Source organism: Scyliorhinus canicula, chromosome 1 (assembly GCF_902713615.1).
Source record: "Scyliorhinus canicula chromosome 1, sScyCan1.1, whole genome shotgun sequence".
Lineage (NCBI taxonomy): Eukaryota > Metazoa > Chordata > Chondrichthyes > Carcharhiniformes > Scyliorhinidae > Scyliorhinus > Scyliorhinus canicula.
In genome coordinates, this window is record NC_052146.1 from 67,584,104 (window position 1) to 67,607,271 (window position 23,168).

A 23,168-nucleotide genomic window follows, 5' to 3' on the forward strand; every position below is an offset into this window, starting at 1 on the left:
TGTGCGAGCGCGTGTGTCAGGGTGTGCGAGTGTGTGTGTCACGGTGTGCGAGTGCGTGCGCCAGGGTGTGCGAGCTCGTGTGTCAAGGTGTGCGAGCGCGTCTGACAGGGTGTGCGGAAGCATGTGTCATGGTGTGCGAGCGCATGTGTCAGGGTGTGCGAGCGCGTGTGTCAGGGTGTGTGAGTGAGTGCATCAGGGTGTGCAAGTGCGTGCGTCAGGGTGTGCGAGTGCGTGCGAGTGAGTGTGTCAGGGTGTGCGAGTGCGTGTGTCAGGGTGTACAAGTGAGTGTGTCAGGGTGTGCAAGTGTGTGCGTAAGGGTGTGTGAGTGCGTGCGTCAGGGTGTGCGAGTGCGTGCATCAGGGTGTGCGAGTGCGTGCATCAGGGTGTGCGAGTGCGTGCATAAGGGTGTGTGAGTGCGTGCGTCAGGGTGTGCGAGTGCGTGCGCCAGGGTGTGCGAGCGCGTGTGTCAAGGTGTGCGAGCGCGTCTGACAGGGTGTGCGGAAGCATGTGTCATGGTGTGCGAGCGCATGTGTCAGGGTGTGCGAGCGCGTGTGTCAGGGTGTGCGAGTGAGTGCAACAGGGTGTGCGAGTGAGTGCGTCAGGGTGTGCGGAAGCATGTGTCATGGTGTGCGAGCGCATGTGTCAGGGTGTGCGAGCGCGTGTGTCGGGTGTGCGAGTGAGTGCAACAGGGTGTGCGAGTGAGTGCGTCAGGGTGTGTGAGTGCGCGCGTCAGGGTGTGCGAGTGCGTGCATCAGGGTGTGCGAGTGCGTGCATAAGGGTGTGCGAGTGCGTGCGTAAGGGTGTGCGAGTGCGTGCGCCAGGGTGTGCGAGCGCGTGTGTCAAGGTGTGCGAGCGCGTGTGTCAGGGTGTGCGGAAGCATGTGTCACGGTGTGTGAGTGCGCGAGCCACGGTGTGCGCGTACGTGTGTCAGGGTGTGCGTATGCATGTGTCAGTGTGTCGAGTGCATGTGTCAGGGAGTGTGTGTGTCAGCGTGTGTGAGTGCAAGGCTCAGGGTGTGCGAGTGCAAGGCTCAGGGTGTGCGAGTGCAAGGCTCAGGGTGTGCGAGTGCATGTGTCAGGGTGTGCGAGCGCATGTGTCAGGGTGTGCGAGCGCATGTGTCAGGGTGTGCGGACGCATGTGTCACGGTGTGCGAGTGCGTGTGTCAGGGTGTGCGAGTGCGTGTGTCACGGTGTGCGAGTGCGTGCACCAGGGTGTGCGAGCTCGTGTGTCAAGGTGTGCGAGCGTGTCTGACAGGGTGTGCGGAAGCATGTGTCATGGTGTGCGAGCGCATGTGTCAGGGTGTGCGAGCGCGTGTGTCAGGGTGTGCGAGTGAGTGCAACAGGGTGTGCGAGTGAGTGCGTCAGGGTGTGCGGAAGCATGTGTCATGGTGTGCGAGCGCATGTGTCAGGGTGTGCGAGCGCGTGTGTCGGGTGTGCGAGTGAGTGCAACAGGGTGTGCGAGTGAGTGCGTCAGGGTGTGTGAGTGCGTGCATCAGGGTGTGCGAGTGCGTGCATCAGGGTGTGCGAGTGCGTGCATAAGGGTGTGCGAGTGCGTGCGTAAGGGTGTGCGAGTGCGTGCGCCAGGGTGTGCGAGCGCGTGTGTCAAGGTGTGCGAGCGCGTGTGTCAGGGTGTGCGGAAGCATGTGTCACGGTGTGTGAGTGCGCGAGCCACGGTGTGCGCGTACGTGTGTCAGGGTGTGCGAATGCATGTGTCAGTGTGTCGAGTGCATGTGTCAGGGAGTGTGTGTGTCAGCGTGTGTGAGTGCAAGGCTCAGGGTGTGCGAGTGCAAGGCTCAGGGTGTGCGTTTGCAAGGCTCAGGGTGTGCGAGTGCATGTGTCAGGGTGTGCGAGCGCATGTGTCAGGGTGTGCGAGCGCATGTGTCAGGGTGTGCGGACGCATGTGTCACGGTGTGCGAGCGCGTGTGTCAAGGTGTGCGAGTGCGTGTGTCACGGTGTGCGAGTGCGTGCGCCAGGGTGTGCGAGCTCGTGTGTCAAGGTGTGCGAGCGTGTCTGACAGGGTGTGCGGAAGCATGTGTCATGGTGTGCGAGCGCATGTGTCAGGGTGTGCTAGAGTGTGTGTCAGGGTGTGTGATAGCGTGTGTCACGGTGTGTGAGTGCGCGTGCCACGGTGTGCGCGTACGTGTGTCAGGGTGTGCATATGCATGTGTCAGTGTGTCGCGTGCATGTGTCAGGGAGTGTGTGTGTCAGCGTGTGTGAGAGCAAGGCTCAGGGTGTGCGTGTGCAAGGCTCAGGGTGTGCGAGTGCAAGGCTCAGGGTGTGCGAGTGCATGTGTCAGGGTGTGCGAGCGCATGTGTCAGGGTGTGCGAGCGCATGTGTCAGGGTGTGCGAGCGCATGTGTCAGGGTGTGCGGAAGCATGTGTCACGGTGTGCGAGCGCGTGTGTCACGGTGTGCGAGCGCGTGTGTCACGGTGTGCGAGTGCGTGTGTCACGGTGTGCGAGTGCGTGTGTCACGGTGTGCGAGTGCGTGCGCCAGGGTGTGCGAGCTCGTGTGTCAAGGTGTGCGAGCGCGTCTGACAGGGTGTGCGGAAGCATGTGTCAGGGTGTGCGAGCGCGTGTGTCAGGGTGTGTGAGTGAGTGCATCAGGGTGTGCAAGTGCGTGCGTCAGGGTGTGCGAGTGCGTGTGTCAGGGTGTGTGAGTGAGTGCATCGGGGTGTGCAAGTGCGTGCGTCAGGGTGTGCGAGTGCGTGCGTCAGGGTGTGCGAGTGAGTGTGTCAGGGTGTGCGAGTGCGTGTGTCAGGGTGTGCGAGTGCATGTGTCAGGGTGTACAAGTGAGTGTGTCAGGGTGTGCGAGTGTGTGCGTAAGGGTGTGTGAGTGCGTGCGTCAGGGTGTGCGAGTGCGTGCATCAGGGTGTGCGAGTGCGTGCATCAGGGTGTGCGAGTGCGTGCATAAGGGTGTGCAAGTGCGTGCGTAAGGGTGTGCGAGTGCGTGAGCCAGGGTGTGCGAGTGCGTGTGTCAAGGTGTGCGAGCGCGTGTGTCAAGGTGTGCGAGCGCGTGTGTCAGGGTGTGCAGAAGTATGAGTCACGGTGTGCGAGCGCGTGTGTCAGGGTGTGCGGAAGCATGTGTCACGGTGTGCGAGCGCGTGTGTCAGGGTGTGTGAGTGCGTTTGTCATGGTGTGTGAGTGCGCGTGCCACGGTGTGCGCGTACGTGTGTCAGGGTGTGTGTATGCATGTGTCAGTGTGTCGAGTGCATGTGTCAGGGAGTGTGTGTGTCAGCGTTTGTGAGTGCTAGACTCAGGGTGTGCGAGTGCAAGGCTCAGGGTGTGCGAGTGCAAGGCTCAGGGTGTGCGAGTGCAAGGCTCAGGGTGTGCGAGTGCAAGGCTCAGGTTGTGCGAGTGCAAGGCTCAGGGTGTGCGAGTGCAAGGCTCAGGGTGTGCGAGTGCATGTGTCAGGGTGTGCGAGCGCATGTGTCAGGGTGTGCGGAAGCATGTGTCATGGTGTGCGAGCGAGTGTGTCAGGGTGTGCGAGTGCGTGTGTCACGGTGTGCGTGTGCGTGCGCCAGGGTGTGCGAGCGCATGTGTCAAGGTGTGCGAGCGCATCTGACAGGGTGTGCGGAAGCATGTGTCATGGTGTGCGAGCGCATGTGTCAGGGTGTGCGAGCGCGTGTGTCAGGGTGTGCGAGTGCGTGCGTCAGGGTGTGCGAGTGCGTGCGTCAGGGTGTGCGAGTGAGTGTGTCAGGGTGTGCGAGTGAGTGTGTCAGGGTGTGCGAGTGTGTGTGTCAGGGTGTACAAGTGAGTGTGTCAGGGTGTGCAAGTGCGTGCGTCAGGGTGTGCGAGTGCGTGTGTCAGGGTGTACGAGTGTGTGTGTCAGGGTGTGCGAGTGTGTGCGTCAGGGTGTGCGAGTGCGTGCATCAGGGTGTGCGAGTGCGTGCATCAGGGTGTGCGAGTGCGTGCGTCAGGGTGTGCGAGTGCGTGCGACAGGGTGTGCGAGCGCGTGTGTCAAGGTGTGCGAGCGCGTGTTTCACGGTGTGCGAGCGCGTGTGTCAGGGTGTGCGGAAGCATGTGTCACGGTGTGTGAGTGCGCGAGCCACGGTGTGAGCGTACGTGTGTCAGGGTGTACGTATGCAAGTGTCAGTGTGTCGAGTGCATGTGTCAGGGAGTGTGTGTGTCAGCGTGTGTGAGTGCAAGACTCAGGGTGTGCGAGTGCAAGGCTCAGGGTGTGCGAGTGCAAGGCTCAGGGTGTGCGAGTGCAAGGCTCAGGGTGTGCGAGTGCAAGGCTCAGGTTGTGCGAGTGCAAGGCTCAGGGTGTGCGAGTGCAAGGCTCAGGGTGTGCGAGTGCATGTGTCAGGGTGTGCGAGCGCATGTGTCAGGGTGTGCGGAAGCATGTGTCATGGTGTGCGAGCGAGTGTGTCAGGGTGTGCGAGTGCGTGTGTCACGGTGTGCGTGTGCGTGCGCCAGGGTGTGCGAGCGCATGTGTCAAGGTGTGCGAGCGCATCTGACAGGGTGTGCGGAAGCATGTGTCATGGTGTGCGAGCGCATGTGTCAGGGTGTGCGAGCGCGTGTGTCAGGGTGTGCGAGTGCGTGCATCAGGGTGTGCGAGTGCGTGCGTCAGGGTGTGCGAGTGAGTGTGTCAGGGTGTGCGAGTGAGTGTGGCAGGGTGTGCGAGTGCGTGTGTCAGGGTGTACAAGTGAGTGTGTCAGGGTGTGCGAGTGCGTGCGTCAGGGTGTGCGAGTGCGTGTGTCAGGGTGTACGAGTGTGTGTGTCAGGGTGTGCGAGTGTGTGCATCAGGGTGTGCGAGTGCGTGCATCAGGGTGTGCGAGTGCGTGCATCAGGGTGTGCGAGTGCGTGTGTCAGGGTGTGCGAGTGCGTGCGACAGGGTGTGCGAGCGCGTGTGTCAAGGTGTGCGAGCGCGTGTTTCACGGTGTGCGAGCGCGTGTGTCAGGGTGTGCGAGCGCGTGTGTCAGGGTGTGTGAGTGCGTGTGTCATGGTGTGTGAGTGCGCGTGCCACGGTGTGCGCGTACGTGTGTCAGGGTGTGCGTATGCCTGTGTCAGTGTGTCGAGTGCATGTGTCAGGGAGTGTGCGTGTCAGCGTGTGTAAGTGCAAGGCTCAGAGTGTGCGAGTGCAAGGCTCAGGGTGTGCGAGTGCATGTGTCAGGGTGTGCGAGTGCATGTGTCACGGTATGCGAGCGCATGTGTCAGGGTGTGCGGAAGCATGTGTCACGGTATGCGAGCGCGTGTGTCAGGGTGTGCGAGTGCGTGTGTCAAGGTGTGCGAGCACGTGTGACAGTGTGTGCGGAAGCATGTGTCATGGTGTGCGAGCGCGTGTGTCAGGGTGTGCGGAAGCATGTGTCATGGTGTGCGAGCGCGTGTGACAGTGTGTGCGGAAGCATGTGTCATGGTGTGCGAGCGCGTGTGCCACGGTGTGCGCGTACGTGTGTCAGGGTGCGCGTACGTCTGTCAGGGTGTGCGTATGCATGTGTCAGTGTGTTGAGTGCAAGGCTCAGGGTGTGCGAGTGCAAGGCTCAGGGTGTGCGAGTGCAAGGCTCAGGGTGTGCGAGTGCGTGCGCCAGGGTGTGCGAGTGCGTGCACCAGGGTGTGCGAGTGCGTGCGTCAGGGTGTGCGAGTGCGTGCGTCAGGGTGTGCGAGTGCGTGCGTCAGGGTGTGCGAGTGCGTGCACCAGGGTGTACAAGTGAGTGCGTCAGGGTGTACAAGTGAGTGCGTCAGGGTGTGCGAGTGCGTGCGTCAGGGTGTGCGAGTGCGTGCGTCAGGGTGTGCGAGTGCGTGCGTCAGGGTGTGCGAGTGCGTGCGTCAGGGTGTGCGAGTGCGTGCACCAGGGTGTACAAGTGAGTGCGTCAGGGTGTACAAGTGAGTGCGTCAGGGTGTGCGAGTGCGTGCGTCAGGGTGTGCGAGTGCGTGCGTCAGGGTGTGCGAGCGCGTGTGTCAGGGTGTGTGAGTGCGTGTGTCAGGGTGTGCGAGTGCATGCGTCAGGGTGTGCGAGTGCGTGCGTCAGGGTGTGTGAGTGCGCGCGTCAGGGTGTGCGAGTGCGCGCGTCAGGGTGTGCGAGTGCGTGCGTCAGGGTATGCGAGTGCGTGCGTCGGGTGTGCGAGTGCGTGCGCCAGGGTGTGCGAATGCGTGCATCAGGGTGTGCGAGTGCATGCGTAAGGGTGTGTGAGTGCGTGCCCCAAGGTGTTGCGAATGCGTGTGTCAATGTGTGCGAGCGCGTGTGTCAGGGTGTGCGAGCGCGTATCAGGGTGTGCGAGCGCGTGTGTCAGGGCGTGCGAGTGCGTGTGTCACGGTGTGTGAGTGCGTGTGCCACGGTGTGCGCGTACTTGTGTCAGGGTGTGCGTATGCCTGTGTCAGTAGGTCGAGTGCATGTGTCAGGGAGTGTGCGTGTCAGCGGGTGCGAGTGCAAGGCTCAGGGTGTGTGAGTGCAAGGCTCAGGGTGTGCGAGTGCAAGGCTCAGGGTGTGCGAGTGCAAGGCTCAGGGTGTGCGAGTGCAAGGCTCAGGGTGTGCGAGTGCAAGGCTCAGGGTGTGCGAGTGCAAGGCTCAGGGTGTGCGAGTGCAAGGCTCAGGGTGTGTGAGTGCAAGGCTCAGGGTGTGCGAGTGCAAGGCTCAGGGTGTGCGAGTGCAAGGCTCAGGGTATGCGAGTGCAAGGCTCAGGGTGTGTGAGTGCAAGGCTCAGGGTGTGCGAGTGCAAGGCTCAGGGTGTGTGCGTGTCAGGGTGTGCGAGTGCAAGGCTCAGGGTATGCGAGTGCAAGGCTCAGGGTGTGTGAGTGCAAGGCTCAGGGTGTGCGAGTGCAAGGCTCAGGGTGTGTGCGTGTCAGGGTGTGCGAGTGCAAGGCTCAGGGTGTGCAAGTGCATGTGTCAGGGTGTGTGCATGTCAGGGTGTGCGAGTGCAAGGCACAGGGTGTGCGAGTGCAAGGCTCAGGGTGTGCGAGTGCATGTGTCAGGGTGTGTGCGTGTCAGGGTGTGCGAGTGCAAGGCTCAGGGTGTGTGAGTGCAAGGCACAGGGTGTGCGAGTGCAAGGCTCAGGGTGTGCGAGTGCAAGGCTCAGGGTGTGCGAGTGCATGTGTCAGGGTGTGTGCGTGTCAGGGTGTGCGAGTGCAAGGCTCAGGGTGTGCAAGTGCATGTGTCAGGGTGTGTGCCTGCGCCTGAGTGCCTGCCCATGAGCGGATCTGCACTTGTATGAGTGTGCTGCTGTGCATATTCACTCTTGACGGTGCAATGTTCCACCCATTTGCATTAGCCAACTTTTCCCATTCCATCTATTCCACCATCACTTGCCTGTGTTTTGCGGGATCCGTGGTTACTCTGATGAATTCTGGTGCATTCTCCATGGCATCGAAATATTCAGTCTCCTCATCTTCGTCACTCGTCTCTCCTTTCACGTGTCGCACTCTCGCTGCATTTAAATACACTGACATTAGACCACTTACATTGCGGTGGGAAATGCACACATGTAGCTTTCTTTTCCCTTGCCGAGCAGGTGTGATGATTAAAGTGAAGGGTGTCAGTGTCGGGAATGGAACAGTTTAGAACTCCCTCCACACCGCTAAATCAATCACCGCACAAGTTAGAAGTAAAATTGATTTGCTCCGACCAAAACCCAGCCTCCGGTCAAATTGACCCTCTCTGCAAAGTGAAACAAAATGATCTTGAAACTCCATTAGGATTCTCCTCACCCATTGGATCCCCCAGAAAACTGGGCATACAAGTGACTGTTTTCAATCAAGCCTCCAAGGCCTCTCTGGCATTTCTTTAACAAATGAAGTATCACTGTAAATTTGGTAAAGGATTGTGGCGGGGGAAGGGAATGGGCCGGGGGGTTGCTTCACGATGAAAGAAACCACCTTGACTTCAACCCTTGAGCAAGCGTCCACCCTGCATCGGCGCAACGTTCCCATCTCCCACATTGTTCATCATCGCTGCCTTTGCAAACAGAAGTGCCAATTTATTGCCAAGCTGCGAGCAGTGTTTTCTTCTCTTCCCTCCCCCCTCCCCCCCCCCCCCCCCTCCTCACCCCTAGAGTCTTGCATTTAGCTCATCAACATGACCAAGGATATTGGCTCAGTAAATCGCGAAGTTCTGTGGATTGTGTTCCAATGATTTGAATGTTCACAAGCCTGCAATGGATCCATGATGATGTGACTGCAACTGGCTTGAGTGGGAGATCTGAAACACAAGCTTTCAAAATCCACCAAACAACTGGTGTTGAGCAAGACTGTGCGACAACCCCCTTACAATCTACTCAACAGTGGCTATTCACCTCACCCAACTGCCCTCTGGTGTCAGTATTGAATACAATCGAGATGGAAAACTCTCTAACCTCACTTTGAGGATGTGCTCAGTCAAATATTCCTCCTCCCACATACGTTGAAGGAGAGACTCTGGAATATGTTGAGCATTTCCCACACCTGGGCAGCCTCCTCTCCCAAAAGGTCAGAATTGACACGGAGACCCAACGTCAGGTCAGCTGCATCAGCCCAACCTTCTACAAACTGTATCAGTGAGACTTTGACAACAAAAAACTCCTTCAGTAAACAAAAGTCAGATTGTAGAGGGATTGGCCCACTGAAAGACAAAAGAGGGAATTTATGCGTGGAGTCAGAGGAAATGGGTGAGATTCTTAATGAGTACTTTGCATTGGTATTCATCAAGGAAAGGGACATGACAGATGTTGAGGTTAGGGATGGATGTTGAAATACTCTAGGTCAAGTAGGCATAAGGAAGGGGTAAGTTTTGGGTATTCTAAAAGACATTAAGAAGGTGGACAAGTCCCCAGGTCTGGATGGGATCTATCCCAGGTTTCTGAGGGAAGCGAGGGACAAAATAGCTGGGGCCTTAACAGATATCTTTGCAGCATCCTTGAGCACGGGTGAGGTCCCAGAGGACTGGAGAATTGCTAATGTTGTCCCTTTGTTTAAGAAGGGTAGCAGGGATAATCCAGGGAATTATAGACCTGTGAGCTTGATGTCAGTGGTCGGCAAACTGTTGGAGAAGATACTGAGGGATAGGATCTATTCACATTTGGAAGAAAATAGACTTATCAGTGATAGGCAGCATGGTTTTGTGCAGGGAAGGTCATGTCTTACAAACCTAATAGAATTCTTTGAGGAAGTGACAAAGTTAATTGATGAGGGAAGGGCTGTAGATGTCATATACATGGGGCGGAATTCTCCGCTGGTGGCCAGAATCGTGGAGGCCGTCGTGGACTCGGCCGAGGTTCACGACGGCCTCGGGGCCCGCTCACCACACCTAATTCACCCCCAACCAGGGGGCTAGGAGCGGACCCCCATCGTTCCCGGCCGAAACCTCGGCCGCCGGAAATGACGCCCGAACGGCGCTTCGCGGATGTTATCCGCGCATGCGCAGGAACCCGCGCATGCGCGGATGACATCAGCGCGCAGACGACGCGAACCCGCGGTGCCGTCTTTCTCCACCGCCGCCCGGCAAGACGTGGCGGCTTGATCTTGCCGGGCGGTGGAGGGGAAAGAGTGTGTCCATTTTGGACGCAGGCCCGATGATCGGTGGGCACCGATCGTGGGCCTGTCCCCTCCGGAGCACAGTCGCGGTGCTCCCGTCCCAATCGGGTCCATGGATGCCCCAAACGGGCATTCAGCACCCGTTTCACGAATGCAGCAACCAGGTGTGGTTGCTGCCGTGGTGAAACGGGCGTGAAGGGCCGGCCGCTCGGCCCAGGAGAATCACCGTTCACCGTGAAAAACGGCGAGTGGCGATTTTTCCGAGTGGGGGGTGGGGCATAAAAAATGTCGGGAGGCCCTCCCACGATTCTCCCACGCCACGTGGGGAGTGGAGAATTCCGCCCATGGACTTCAGTAAGGCGTTTGATAAAATTTCCCATGGCAGGTTGATGGAAAAAGTGAAGTTGTATGGGGTTCAGGGTGTACTAGCTAGATGGTAAAGAACTGGCTGGGCAACAGGAGACAGAGAGTAGTGGTGGAAGGGAGTGTCTCAAAATGGAGAAAGGTGACTAGTGGTGTTCCACAGGGATCCGTGCTTGGACCACTGTTGTTTGTGATATACATAAATGATCTGGACGAAGGTATAGGTGGTCTAATTAGCAAGTTTGCAGATGATACTAAGATTGGTGGAGTTGCAGATAGCGAGGAGGACTGTCAGAGAATACAGCAAAATATAGATAGATTGGAGAGTTGGGCAGAGAAATGGCAGATGGAGTTCAATCCAGGCAAATGTGAGGTGATGCATTTTGGAAGATCAAATTCAAAAGCAGACTATACGGTCAATGGAAGAGTCCTGGGGAAAATTGATGTACTGAGAGATCTGGGAGTTCAGGTCCATTGTACCCTGAAGGTGGCAACGCAGGTCGATAGAGTGGTCAAGAAGGCATACAGCATGCTTGCCTTCATCGGACAGGGTATTGGGTACAAGAGTCGGCAGGTCATGTTACAGTTATATAGGACTTTGGTTAGGCCACATTTGGAATACTGCGTGCAGTTCTGGTCGCCATATTACCAGAAGGATGTGGATGCTTTAGAGAGGGTGCAGAGGAGGTTCACCAGGATGTTGCCTGGTATGGAGGGTGCTAGCTATGAAGAATGGTTGAGTAGATTAGGATTGTTTTCATTGGAAAGACGGAGGTTGAGGGGGGGACCTGACTGAGGTCTACAAAATTATGAGAGGTATGGACAGGGTGGATAGCAACAAGCTTTTTCCAAGATTGGGGTTGTCAGTTACAAGGGGTCACAATTTCAAGGTGAGAGGGGGAAAGTTTAAGGGAGATGTGCGTGGGAAGTTTTTTACGCAGAGGGTGGTGGGTGCCTGGAACGCTTTGCCAGCAGAGGTGGTGGAGGCGGGCACGATAGCATCATTTAAGATGTATCTAGACAGATATATGAACGGGCGGGGAACAGAGGGAAGTAGATCCTTGGAAAATAGGCGACAGGTTTAGATAAAGGATCTGGATCGGCGCAGGCTGGGAGGGCCGAAGGGCCTGTTCCTGTGCTGTAATTTTCTTTGTTCGTGTTACAAATGGATACTCAATCCAATCAATTTAAAGTGATCGTTGCGGCTGATGGCTTCTGGACCTCACCGAGTAGGGCCGTTATACCATGCACAGACCCTGATGTCAAAAAATGAATAAATGATGGTCCATACTTTTGTGGGTGTCAATCCATGATTATTATTCCCCCCCCACTCCCCTCCCCAAACTTAATGATCGCACAGCTCTGTGGAGGCCTGTGTCAAGATGGTGACAAGGCATTTTTGTGCAGCAAATCTACCCACGTGCTACAACACAATCACTAGAAAACATATCATAACACTGGCAGCTGTTAGGGGCAGAAAAATAACCAGACCCCATTGCGGCACCTATCTTGTGGACATCTCGATAATCAGTCACTGAGTCAATTCAGGACATCCATGCAACAAAGACTGGTGAATGGAGGGTTCATCTGTGGAACCCTAGGACTGTCACCCTATAGGAAAAATATCATAATTATTAAGGATTTGTGTTGGGGTGAGACCATCTGATTTCCCCTACTCCTTGTGCCACCCTAATTAGCCATTTTATATGTATCAGCAATGGACTGGGTCATGGTTGTGGAGGGTGGCCAAGCCCATCCTTATCCACTGTTTGTAAACACACACTTTCCAATATGGACCTCTGCAAAGAATGATCCTTTACACCAGCCTGAGGAGAGACTTATTTGGGAGACAGCACCTTCAGCAGTGCCGTGTTGAAACTCCAGCTTAGACAATGGGCTCAAATCATGGAGCAGTCCTTGAACCCATAACTGTGAGCGGCACGGTGGCTAGCACCGCTGCCTCACAGCGCCAGGGTCCCGGGTTCAATTCCGGCTAAGAAGGATATGAGAACACATGAAACAGGATTAGGGATAGGCTTTGCAGCCCCCATCTCCTGCAGTGTCATTAATAAGATTACGGCTGATTTACCTCAACCCCACTTTCCTGAAGCATCCCCAAATCCCTTGGTGTCCACAAATCTATCCATAGTGATGAATATACTCAGTGGCAGAGCATCTATTACCCTCTGGAGTGTAGAATTTTCCTCATCTCTGTCCTGTACCCTGAGACTACGGTCCCCAGACAGGGAAAACATCCTTTCAGCATCTACACTGTCAAACCCTCTCGGAAACTTATATGTTTCAATAAGTTCACCTCTCCGCCTACTGAGCTGCAAAAAAATATTAGTTGGAATGATCAGAATCGAACTGGACTGATTAGAATAAGTTTTAGATATAATGCTTTCATTTGCGCATTCAATTGCTGTTCACAACCAATAATTTCTGTTGCCGCAATTTCTGGTCACATTTGGCCTCAACCTTCACCATTGCGAACTACTATGTTGTCAACATGTTGAACTCGCGATGTGATGGAGATGCAGTGGGGTTCAGAGTGGGAGCTGCAAAGCAGCGTTCCGGGCAGCTGAACACATGGCTGCCTGTGCTGGGGTGAAAGGCCAAGTGCGCACAAGAGGCAAGTCAGAGGAATGGAAAGCCTTGGAGTGAGGATTGTAGAGATGGTGGATATTGTAGAAATTGAGGCAGACAAGGCCATGGAGGGAATACTAAATCCAAGTTACTGACAGATGGTGGACCACTTATAGGTCAGCTGGGCATGAGGTGGTGAAATGGTGTGGGGTACAGACAGCAGGTCTTCACAGAGGGTGGATAACAGAAGGCCAAGCCCGGAGACCATTGGAGTAATTGAATCCGAAGGCGACAAAGACAATAGGAGACAACGTAGAACGTAGACAGGCCCTTCGGCCCTCGATGTTGTGCCGAGCCATGATCACCCTACTCAAACCCACATATCCACCCAATACCCGTAACCCAACAACCCCCCCCCCCCCCTTAACCTTACTTTTCAGGACACTACGGGCAATTTAGCATGGCCAATCCACCTAACCCGCACATCCTTGGACTGTGGGAGGAAACCGGAGCACCCGGAGGAAACCCACGCACACACGGGGAGGACGTGCAGACCCAGCCGGGAATCGAACCTGGGACCCTGGAGCTGTGAAGCATTTATGCTAACCACCATGCTACCGTGTTGCCCCCTGATATCACCCACGATGGGTGATATTCAGAGGATGGAAAAAGATAGCCTTTACGAAGAGGATATGGGATCGGAAAGTCAGGATGCTGAGATTGCAAACTGTCTGCTTGAACTGGAGACAGGGACCAGCAATTAAAAATACTAGCTCATCATTTCAACCTGGCTTCAGATCTGCAGTCTAAAATTTGAACGACATTCCCAACAGAAAATTTCCATTTTGAAATAATAATTAAACTCTGAATGACCCTGCCATCTGTTTACTGAATGACAATTAATTCTTGTGGACTTCAAGATACATATAGCTTCACCTCAGCAGCAGATTAAAATAACGTTCATGGACAAGACATCTTGCAACTTACAACACATAGCCAAACAAACTTTTAGTTTTTGGATATGTTCGGATTTCGGATGTACAGATAAAGGATATTTGACCCGTATTAGGTATATTATGTAATTAACACTAAGAAGGTAATTATGACTTTATTTTGTCATTTAGGGCAATGGAATTGAATATTAGCAGAGATGTACGGCGGATTGAATTGATGTCATACATTTGAAATCATCACCCAAAGACCAAGGGCGTGATCGACCAGCCGCATCGCATTCGAGTGAGAGCACAAGGCAGCCGGTAAATTCCAGGAGAGGCCTCCCACGGGCTTCCCGGCAGCCTTTCTGCCTCGCGGGGTACACCCAAGTGCCGTGAGGCGTCAAAATCAGAATCCCGCCCAAATGAGGCATGACCAAATGGCACATGCCTAAACCAATTTTCAACCAACGTAGACAAGCTTACCCGGGATCTACCAGACTCCCAGGATCTACCAGCCTTCCCAGCGAGGCCGCAGCCGGGTGACGTTCAGTACTGGAATGGCACCCTGGGTGCTCTCCCTGTCCATTGGAGGCCCCTGGAACATGGGCATCTTGGTACTGCCACCTTGGCACTGCCAAGGTGCCTGGGTGGCACAGCAAGGGTACCCAGGTGGCACTGCGAAGGATTAGGGCCCGAGGGGGGCCATGCCCATGAAAGGAGGGTTGAGGATGGTATGAAGGGTGGGTGGGTGCAGAAAGGGGCTTCTTGGAGGTTGGGGAGGGGGGGGGAGTTAATAAATATTCCCAACAAGATTTAACATGTAATCAATAAAATAAAGATTTAATAATCTTACTATTTCATAATAGTTCAGTAAAATCTGAATACTGAAATATGTCTATTGGTTTGTAACTCTTTGATTAGATTTTGGATGGTGCATTTTTAATCTGTATTAGGCACCGTCTGTTTGACATGGAAAATGTTTTGCTGTCACAACCCAAAGCGTCTGCCTCTATCCTGAATGATGATGAGCTATTCTGTATTCCAGGCATGTATTGACAACCTCCTGGAGGCAAGATGTGGAATCAAATGTCATGCAAGTCATTTAAAGCATCGTACTCCCAAAGGAGGGGACAGACCTTTTGCAACACTTCACTGTCCACCTTCAATCTTTGTGCCAATAAGGGCATTTTCAGCTGACTGTCAAATACTGTTGACAGAATCTGATCGCCTGTCTCAGCAGGTCCATTGTCTTTGCTCATAAGCAAAAAGAGACCAAAAGAATTTTCTCGTAAGAGAGTAAGATGCTGACCCCCATTTAGGCAGAGAGAGAGAGGCAGAGAGAGTCAGACAGAGAGATAGAGAGAGAGCGAGAGTAAGAGAGAGAAAACCAGCAAGCAAGACAGAGGCACATGCAGAGAGGCACCGCAGAGGCAGTAACCGCAGACAAACATATAGAGAGACACACACAATGAGACAAACACACAGACACACACACAAAGAGACACACACAAAGAGACACAGATGAGACAGAGAGAGGAACACACGCACTAAGACACACAGGGAAATAGAGAGAGAGATACAGAGGGAGCGACACACACACACAGACAGAAATGCAGAGAGGGACACACACACACACAGACAGAGAGACAGACACACACAGAGAGACAGACACACACAGACACAGAGACATATACACACACAGACACAGAGCCAAAGAGAGAAAATTTATATACAGAGAGAGAAAGAGAGGGGGAGGCAGAGAAAGAGAGACAGAGAAAGAGAGGGAGGCAGAGATAGAGAGGCAGAGGGAGAGAGGCAGAGAGAGGGGCAGAGAAAGAGAGAGGCAGAGAGAGGCAGTGAGAGAGAGAGCAACAGAGAGAGAGAGAGAGAGCGACAGAGACAGAGATCGACACAGAGAAAGAGAATGAGAGAGAATGAGAGAGAGAACGCAGAAAGAGCGAGCAACAGACAGAGAATCAGAGAGAATGATTTTTTTAAATTTTGCGCAACCCGCTGCATGTTTTGTGGCCGAGGAGGTGGCCTGCTATTGGCCGGATCTTCTGGTCCCGCCATTATTAATGGGGTTTCCAGTTGAATGCACCCCTTGCCACCGGGAAACCACAGTGAGGGGGCACTGTCGGCAGGACCGCAAGATCCCACTGGCATGAACAGCCAGAAAATTCCAGCCAAAGAGAGAGAGAGAGTCCAAGAGAGAGACAGACTGTGTGCGGAGTGTGTGTGCGGTCACTTCTCCTTAACAGTATCTATCACGACTCAGAGGAGTCTGCCACTTTCACAGTACACTGAACACAACATTTGCTGTTGGGAATTTACCAACCACTTCCTGTTATATCATCAGGAAATCAAATGGCAGTAATCTAACAAGGAGTTTACAGATCATTAAAAACCACAAGGCTATTTCATTGCACTTAATCAACTCTCAAACCATCTGTAGCAAAGATATTGAAGTTGCTAAGAACCATCACTGCGGATTGAGAGAGATAATGTGCACTAATTGCCACAGGATTGATTCCATGCCTCACATATCTTACAATGTAATTCAAGAGTCTACTATGAACTGAATTTCATTCTTGCCACCCCGGGTGATGGAGAAGAGGAAGAATTTGTATTTTACGTAAATATTATCAAAAACTGCTGAAAGGTGACCCACACAAAACTATCTCTGATGGGGTACCTAAGTGGCAACCGACACAAAGAAGATTTATTTATTGGTCAAAGTTTAATGCCATCACCTTTTAGTCAAAAAACATTTAGGATGCGATTCTCCCCAAAATTTTCTCAGTTAATTTCTGGCGGGTTTTTCAGGGAGTTTCCTACCGGCTCTGTGGGCGTGATCCCCACCGCTATTAGTCACTTTTTCAGCCCTGGGGAGTTTCTCACCGGTTTAGCCCACACTGAGAATTATTTTTAGCACTGGGGAGCTGAACTCAGAGATTGGGCCATCATTTTGAAAGGGTATGCCGATCTCTATGTGAGCCTGTGTGTCCCCAGGCCCCCACCCATGGGCAATGCCACCCCCCACAAACAGGGACACCACCCCACACGCCCCAAGTGAGGACATCCCACTACGGGGTCCCTGGGGGTCCCCTTTCTTCAGGCCCCCCCAAGCCTCCTTACAGCACCCCCTCCCTTCCAGGACCCACTTCCATCACCCCTCTAACCTCCCAGAGGCCCATACTTACCTGCCCTGCACTCTTCCCACCCCCCCCCCCCTTCAAACCCCTCCTCCACCCTCATTTCATGGGCATGGTCCACCTCGGACCCTGACCCTTGGCACTGCCACCCTGGCACTTGGGCACGCTTGCATTGGCATCCTGGCACCTGGAAAGTGTTCCTGCTGGCTTGGCAATGCCACCCAGGCACCTTGGCAGTGCCAGGGTAACAATGCCAAGGTGTCAGCTGAGCAGTGCCAAGGGGCCCACATTCCAGGGGAGGGCCAGGGAGCCACCCTGCATCCACCATTTGGGTGGCGTTTCGACTCTTACGATTTTACCTGTAAATAATCTAAGGACACGATTCTCTTGCTGCTTTGCGCTCAAGCGAGAATACAACGCTGCCGGGGGGTCTGCTGGAGGCCTTTCCTGGGATTCTCCGGCTGCGTTGTATTCTCGCTTGAGCGCAAAGCAGCAAGAGAATCGTGTCCTTAGATTATTTACAGGTAAAATAAGACACTGTAAAGATATCAAAAAACATCTACTTACATGTGACATGAATGGAATAAGGCTCAAAGCATCAAATAAAAAGACTGGCCAAGTATTTCACCAGGAAAGTGCCCACCTTTCTCAGCCAACATGAAACTAGATATACACGAGGCAGAGCCTCAACTCTGCGTGACAATGACGTGTTAGGAGTTAATGAACGAGTCCTGTCATTTGGTATAATTATTCAACTCCTTTCTTCACAGCAGAGCTGTTATCGTACATGCTGCATACAGCATGTTATATATTCAAATGAATCTTGATGTACAGTGTGTTAAGTGGGAGTTAAGGATCCACCTGTACACTGTAAGAAATGAGTAAGTTCAGTTCTACTTCTGGGAGTCTGAGTGTGTTAGACGGTGCTGAAACTGCAAAACTAATTATGAATTTCCAACAATGACAGAAGAAAAGGCTTGGTAATCTAACAAGCCTTTCCAATATATCATGTCTGGAGTGTCATGTGCAGACACTTTCCAACTCCCACCACCCACCAAGCAACCAAAACAAGTCCAGGAAATCACACAATGGCTATGTGTACATTAATCCACCTACCTTTAATATGATGTGCTCTCTGCCCCAGCCAAGAACTGGTCCAGCTCCCTTGTGAAGGCGTGCAAAAGAAAGACTTTCATTTACATCCTATCTTTCACAACCTTGAGAACATCTCAAAATGCTTTATGACCCCCCTCCCCCCTGTGAAGCACTTTTAAGTGTGGCAACCGTTCGGATGTAACAATCACAGCCACCAATATGTACACTGCAAGCTTCTACATGCAGGAATGTGGTGATGATAGTTGAGGGATAAGCACTGGGGAGGACACCAGGGAATAACTCTCCTTCATTCATCTGAAGTAGTGCCAGGGGATGTTTTTACATCCACTCAAGGGGGCGGACGTGGTCTGGGCTTGACATCACAGCCGAAGGATCCGCACCCCTGACACGGCTCCCTCAGGTGCTGCATTGGAGAGTCAGGCTGGACTGTGTGCTCGGGTCACTGAATGTGGGACTTGAACCCATAGCTTCTGACTTGGAGGTAACAGCATCACCAACTGAAACACACCCACTATAGGTAGAACTCCCCCCCCCCCCCCCAAAAGTCAGTATCAGAATACTTTTAAGGCCGACACCTTCCACCAATCACTAAATAGCAGTATAACATACAACATGTACAACAACATATTTTATAGAACCATTAGCATTGAAGAAAATGTCCCGAGTTAATTCAGGAAATTACAGACTGTGAGCAAAGAGGAAGCTATTAAGAAAGGCAACCCAAACAAGTAGACAACATAAAGGAACGGTACAGAGAGACATTAAATTAATGTTCACTATAACTGAAATAAAGTCACAACTTACCTCTCCTTCAATTTTGTAGTCATTGTTTTCTTCCCAAAATTATTATTATTTTGGACAATAAGGAATGGCTCATGAACAGCAATGTCTGTTGGGTTTTTGGCTAATTTATTTTTTATTTCCACTTCCCATGGTGATCAGAATTTATGTACAAATTGCACCAGGTCGGCTAATCAATAGCAAGTACAGGATAGGGAAACAGATTAACCTGGTAAACAAGGGTTATCTCGCAAAAGCTCATAATCCTTCTACTATTCTCTCAAAATCGACTGTGGAAGATACTCGGCAAGTAACCTGACCAATAACTACTCCCGAATCTTGGGTTTGTGGGCTCAACTGATCAATGGGAGCACTTCTCTCATTCTGCTCACTGCCCGTAACATCTGTACATGTGGTATGTACTCTGCCTCTGATGAGCAGCGCAGCCCTGGTGGAAGTGCTCTAGAGTGTTATTTCAACAAGTCCATGTGAAAGTGCATGAAGGCTGGTACACATCCCGGCCTCTTTAATCTTCAGCAGTACCTCCCAGGAACTCCCATCACTGCCATGTCAAGAGCTGGTGCTTAGGCAACGACTCTCGCCGTTTCTCGAATTCCTTAATTTTCTCTCCTTTACACTGTTAGCTCACAGTGAAAGGGCGTGGCTGATCAGGTGAAGCTGACACCAATTTATTGGCACTGGCTGCTCGTCAATGTCAATATCCATCCGTGACACCTCTGTCCTCACAGGAATCAGAAGCCAAATGGATGGTTTCTAACGAACGTTGTGACTGAGTGACTCTTGTCACCCTGAGCAATAAATAACAGGGCTCTGCTTAACTATGACACTAATGTATGAATTGTCCTCATCCTGTTTGCGTGTCAGATCTGCTAAACCAAGAGCTGCTGTCAGGGGTACTCAACCCTACCCACAGCTTGCTTAAGGACAAAGAATTTGCTATTATTCTTACAACAAAATATTGTGGTGCTGAAAAAAATGGGAAGGCTGGAGACAAACAGCAGAGCAGGTAGCATCTGTGGAGGGAGAGTACGTTAAAATTTCAGGTTATTTCTGTTCATTTGTGGGATGTGAGCATCACTGGCTGGGCCAGCATTTATTACCCATCCCTATTTTCCTTTGGAGAAGGTGGTGATGAGGTGCCTTCTTGGACTGCTGCAGTCCTTGTGGTGCAGGTAAACCCCCTGTGCTTTTAGGGAACGAGTTCCAAGATTGTGACCCAGTGACATGAAGGAACAGTGATATATTTCCAAGCCAGGCTGGTGAGTGGCTTGGAGGGGAACCTCCATGTGGTGGTGTCTGCTGCCCTTGTCCTTCTAGAATCTGGATGGTAGCAGTTGTGAGTTTGAAGATGTTGCCTGCGGAGCCTTGGTGACATCCTGCAGTGCATCTTGTAGATGGTACACATTGCTGCCACTGTTCGACAGTGGTGGAGGAAATGAATGTTTGTGGAAGGAGGAAGCAATCAAGCAGGCTGCTGTTGTGGATGTTCTTGAGTGTTGTTTGAGTTGCACTCATCCAGGCAAGTGGAGAGTATTCCATTACACTTGTGCCTTGTAGATTGTGGACAGGCTTTGGGGAGTCAGGGGGTGAGTTACTCGCCGCAGGATCCCTCGCTTCTGACCTCCTCTTGTAGCCACAGTATTTATATGGTTAGTCCAGTTCAGTTTCTGGTCAATAGTAAGCCCTCGGATGTTGGTAGTAGGGGATTCAGCGATGGTAATGCCATTGAATATCAAGGCAATGGCTTGATTCTCTCTTATTGGAGATGGTCACTGCCTTACACTTTACCCCCACCCAGCAGTAAATGGTATAGAATCACACCGTGCAGGAAGGAAATCACTAACGTGGATTAGTAGTTGATTTGACACTGGGTCGTGGTTGGGTTATCACAGATGTCAGTTTCCTGGAACCAGGAAGGGTAAATATCAGCCCGGGTTAGCACTCATTGGGGATTAATTTTCTGAATGTCACTGATTTTACAGAAAATGTAGATGAGTGTATACGGGTGGGGTTCCTGCTTTTTGCCTGTGTAGAAATCAGTGGAAAATAAACCTCCCTGGCCCCTAATCACTGCTGTAACGTGACTTGGGAAGGATAAGGTAGAGAAAACTAGGATGAGTAATAACCCTGGTATGTGCTGATTCCCTAATAGTTTATCAGCAAACACAATGATCCCTGACATGCACTGAGTCGCTGATAAACTGAACAACGAAACTATGTACAACAATTTCTTCATTAGCTGCTGCTGCCAGCTACTCCTTCTGGCAGCTTTGCTTTGTCCTGTTCCTCGGGCAAAGTCAGCAAGTGAAAACGGATCTATTTTTAAACTTGCACAGGAGAATTCAATCCTAATCAGGCTTTGCTGCTCATACGTCTTGGTGCTATGGTTGGACACTGCTGTCCACCAACCTTATTGCCTCCAAAACTGGCTTACGAACTTTGGTTGGACTTATTCCTTTCCCGCCATTGATTACCTGGCACAACCATCCTGGTGGCGCATCAATCCTCCACCAATCGGAAAGTGAACAACCACTTTGTTCACTGATTAAACAATACTTGACCCATTGATCAAACTGCCTTTTCCTGCTCATCTCCAATCATTTTTATAACTAACTAGTCAAGGTGTTTAAAGAACATGCTTCAAATAAAAAAGTTGTTGTGCTTTTCCCCTTGCGGCAGTGAGGGGAGATTACTCTTCAATTGCGGGAGAATCCAGGGCAATCCTGCAGGTTTGGCAACACGAAGTTCACTGCGTGAAGCACTTGGCGAGAATTTAACTTGTAAGGCCATGTGATAAGCGGCACGGTTACCACATTTGGCAGAAAAACATACATGTTACCGAATGGAATCATTGAAAATAGGAACAGGAATAGGCATTTCGGCCCTTCGAGTCTGCTTCGCCATTCAATATGATCTTGGCTTATCATCCAATTCAGTAACCTCTTCCCACTTTCATTAACAGCTCAATAATGGGTCTACTATTAAACTACACAGAGCTGCCCAGTGTGTTCAAGGTGCTGCTCACTGTAATGGAGTAAATAGTAATTGACACACTAACCAACATTGATCAAACAGCAAATTGTCAACAAAAGTTCTCTTCCATGGTTAAAGGGTCACGTTGCAATAGAAGTTGGTGCAGCCTATTCATGGTGAAGTCACTGAGTGTCGAGGTAGTTCAAAGGATGTGATTTACACTACAGTCAAATCAGCTCTACAATGGTTATACCCGACACGTTCACAGAGGGTAAAAATTCTCTCATTCTCGGACACCCCATTTTTCTCTTCCTAATGTCCCTCCACCACCACCACCACCCAGCTCCACAACTTCCAACGGTGTTGTTTCTATTTTGAAACCTTTCCACTGATGCACCCAACCACTGGAGGGAACATTACAGGTTGGGGAGAAGGATGCCATTTCCTGATAAATGCTCCCCATCCTTTGATGTAAGGTGAATGTTCTCTGTGGTTCCATGAATATCAGTCACACTCCAGCATTCCATTCGTGGTCTTAATCTACTCGGGGACTGGGTCAAACTTTGACTGATTATTGCTGTGAGACAAAACCTAACCCTTCTTAACTCACGTACTTCCAACATGCGTAACCTGGGTAGCAACCAGATGGAGGAAACCCGGCTGCTCAGGAGACCTCCCGAGACCTATTATAGTGTAACAACGTCACTGTCACATGGCAACTCAGCAGGCAGGGACAGCTCTGCTTCTGTGACTCACTGGTTACACCAGCTAAGAACCCGATAAATGGCACTGCACAAGAGACAGACTTTTGCAATGGACTCAATCCGAGGAGAAATATGAGAGCAAGACCATAGTGGGTCGGATCTCAAACAACGATGAGTCAGACCGGAGATAGAGAACCTAATGGCGTGGTGTAACGACAACAATCTCGCCCTCAATGTCAGCAAAACTAAAGAGCTGATCATTGACATTCCGGAAGCAAAGTATCTTACAAACCTTTGTCTGCATCAATGGTGCCGAGGTTGACAGCTTCAAATTCCTAGGTGTGCACATCACCAACAATCTGTCCTGGTCCACCCACATTGATGCAACGACCAAGAAAGCACGACAGCACCTGTACTTCCTCAGGATACTAAGGAAATTCAGCATGACCACATTGACTCTTACCAATTTTTACAGATGCGCCACAGAAATCATCCTTTCTGGCTGCATCATAGCCTTGTATGGCAACTGCTCAGCCCAAGACGATAAGAAACTACAAAGAGTCGCGAGCACAGCCCAGTTCATCATGTGAATGCACTTCCCATCCATTGACTCTGTCTACACCTCCTGCTGCCTTGGGAGAGCGGGCAGCATAATCAAAAATCCCTCCCACCTGGGTCATTCTCTCTTCCAACATCTTTCATCAGGCAGGAGATAGAAAAATTTGAGACCACGCACTAACAGATTCAAAAACAGCTTTTTCCCCGCTGTTACCAGACTCCTGAATGACCCTCTTACGGACTGATCGCTCCACGCATCTTCTCTACGCACTACACTCCGTATGCTTCACCCGATGTCTAGGTCTATATATTTACATTGAATATTTATATATGTCCTATGTTTTCATGTATTGAATGATCTGTTTGGACTGTAGGCAGAACAATACTTTTCACTATACCACGGTACACGTAATAATAAATCCAAATCCGTTGACTGTGTCTACTGACAGCACTGCATCAGCCAAGAAGGTGGAAGTCTTTTACACAGCACATGGCAGAAAACAGAGTCTATTTAAGAAGAATCTTTGTGAACTACAG

The 23,168-nt window shown here is 51.7% G+C and overlaps 1 protein-coding gene across 11 annotated transcripts in view; it reads right to left on the bottom strand.

The window, feature by feature from the left end:
• Positions 1-23,168, bottom strand: part of si:ch211-106a19.1 (uncharacterized protein LOC561797 homolog) — a 536,207-nt gene that overhangs the window by 49,431 nt on the left and 463,608 nt on the right. For 10 of the 11 annotated variants that reach the window (XM_038792336.1, XM_038792353.1, XM_038792362.1 and 7 more), the window contains 2 exons: positions 17,596-17,643; positions 7,243-7,360 (listed from right to left, as the gene is read on the bottom strand). In XM_038792336.1, the coding sequence (XP_038648264.1) occupies positions 7,243-7,360; positions 17,596-17,643 (166 nt within the window). The remainder of the gene's footprint in view (positions 1-7,242; positions 7,361-17,595; positions 17,644-23,168) is intronic. The other variant, XM_038792345.1, reaches the window with a different exon arrangement.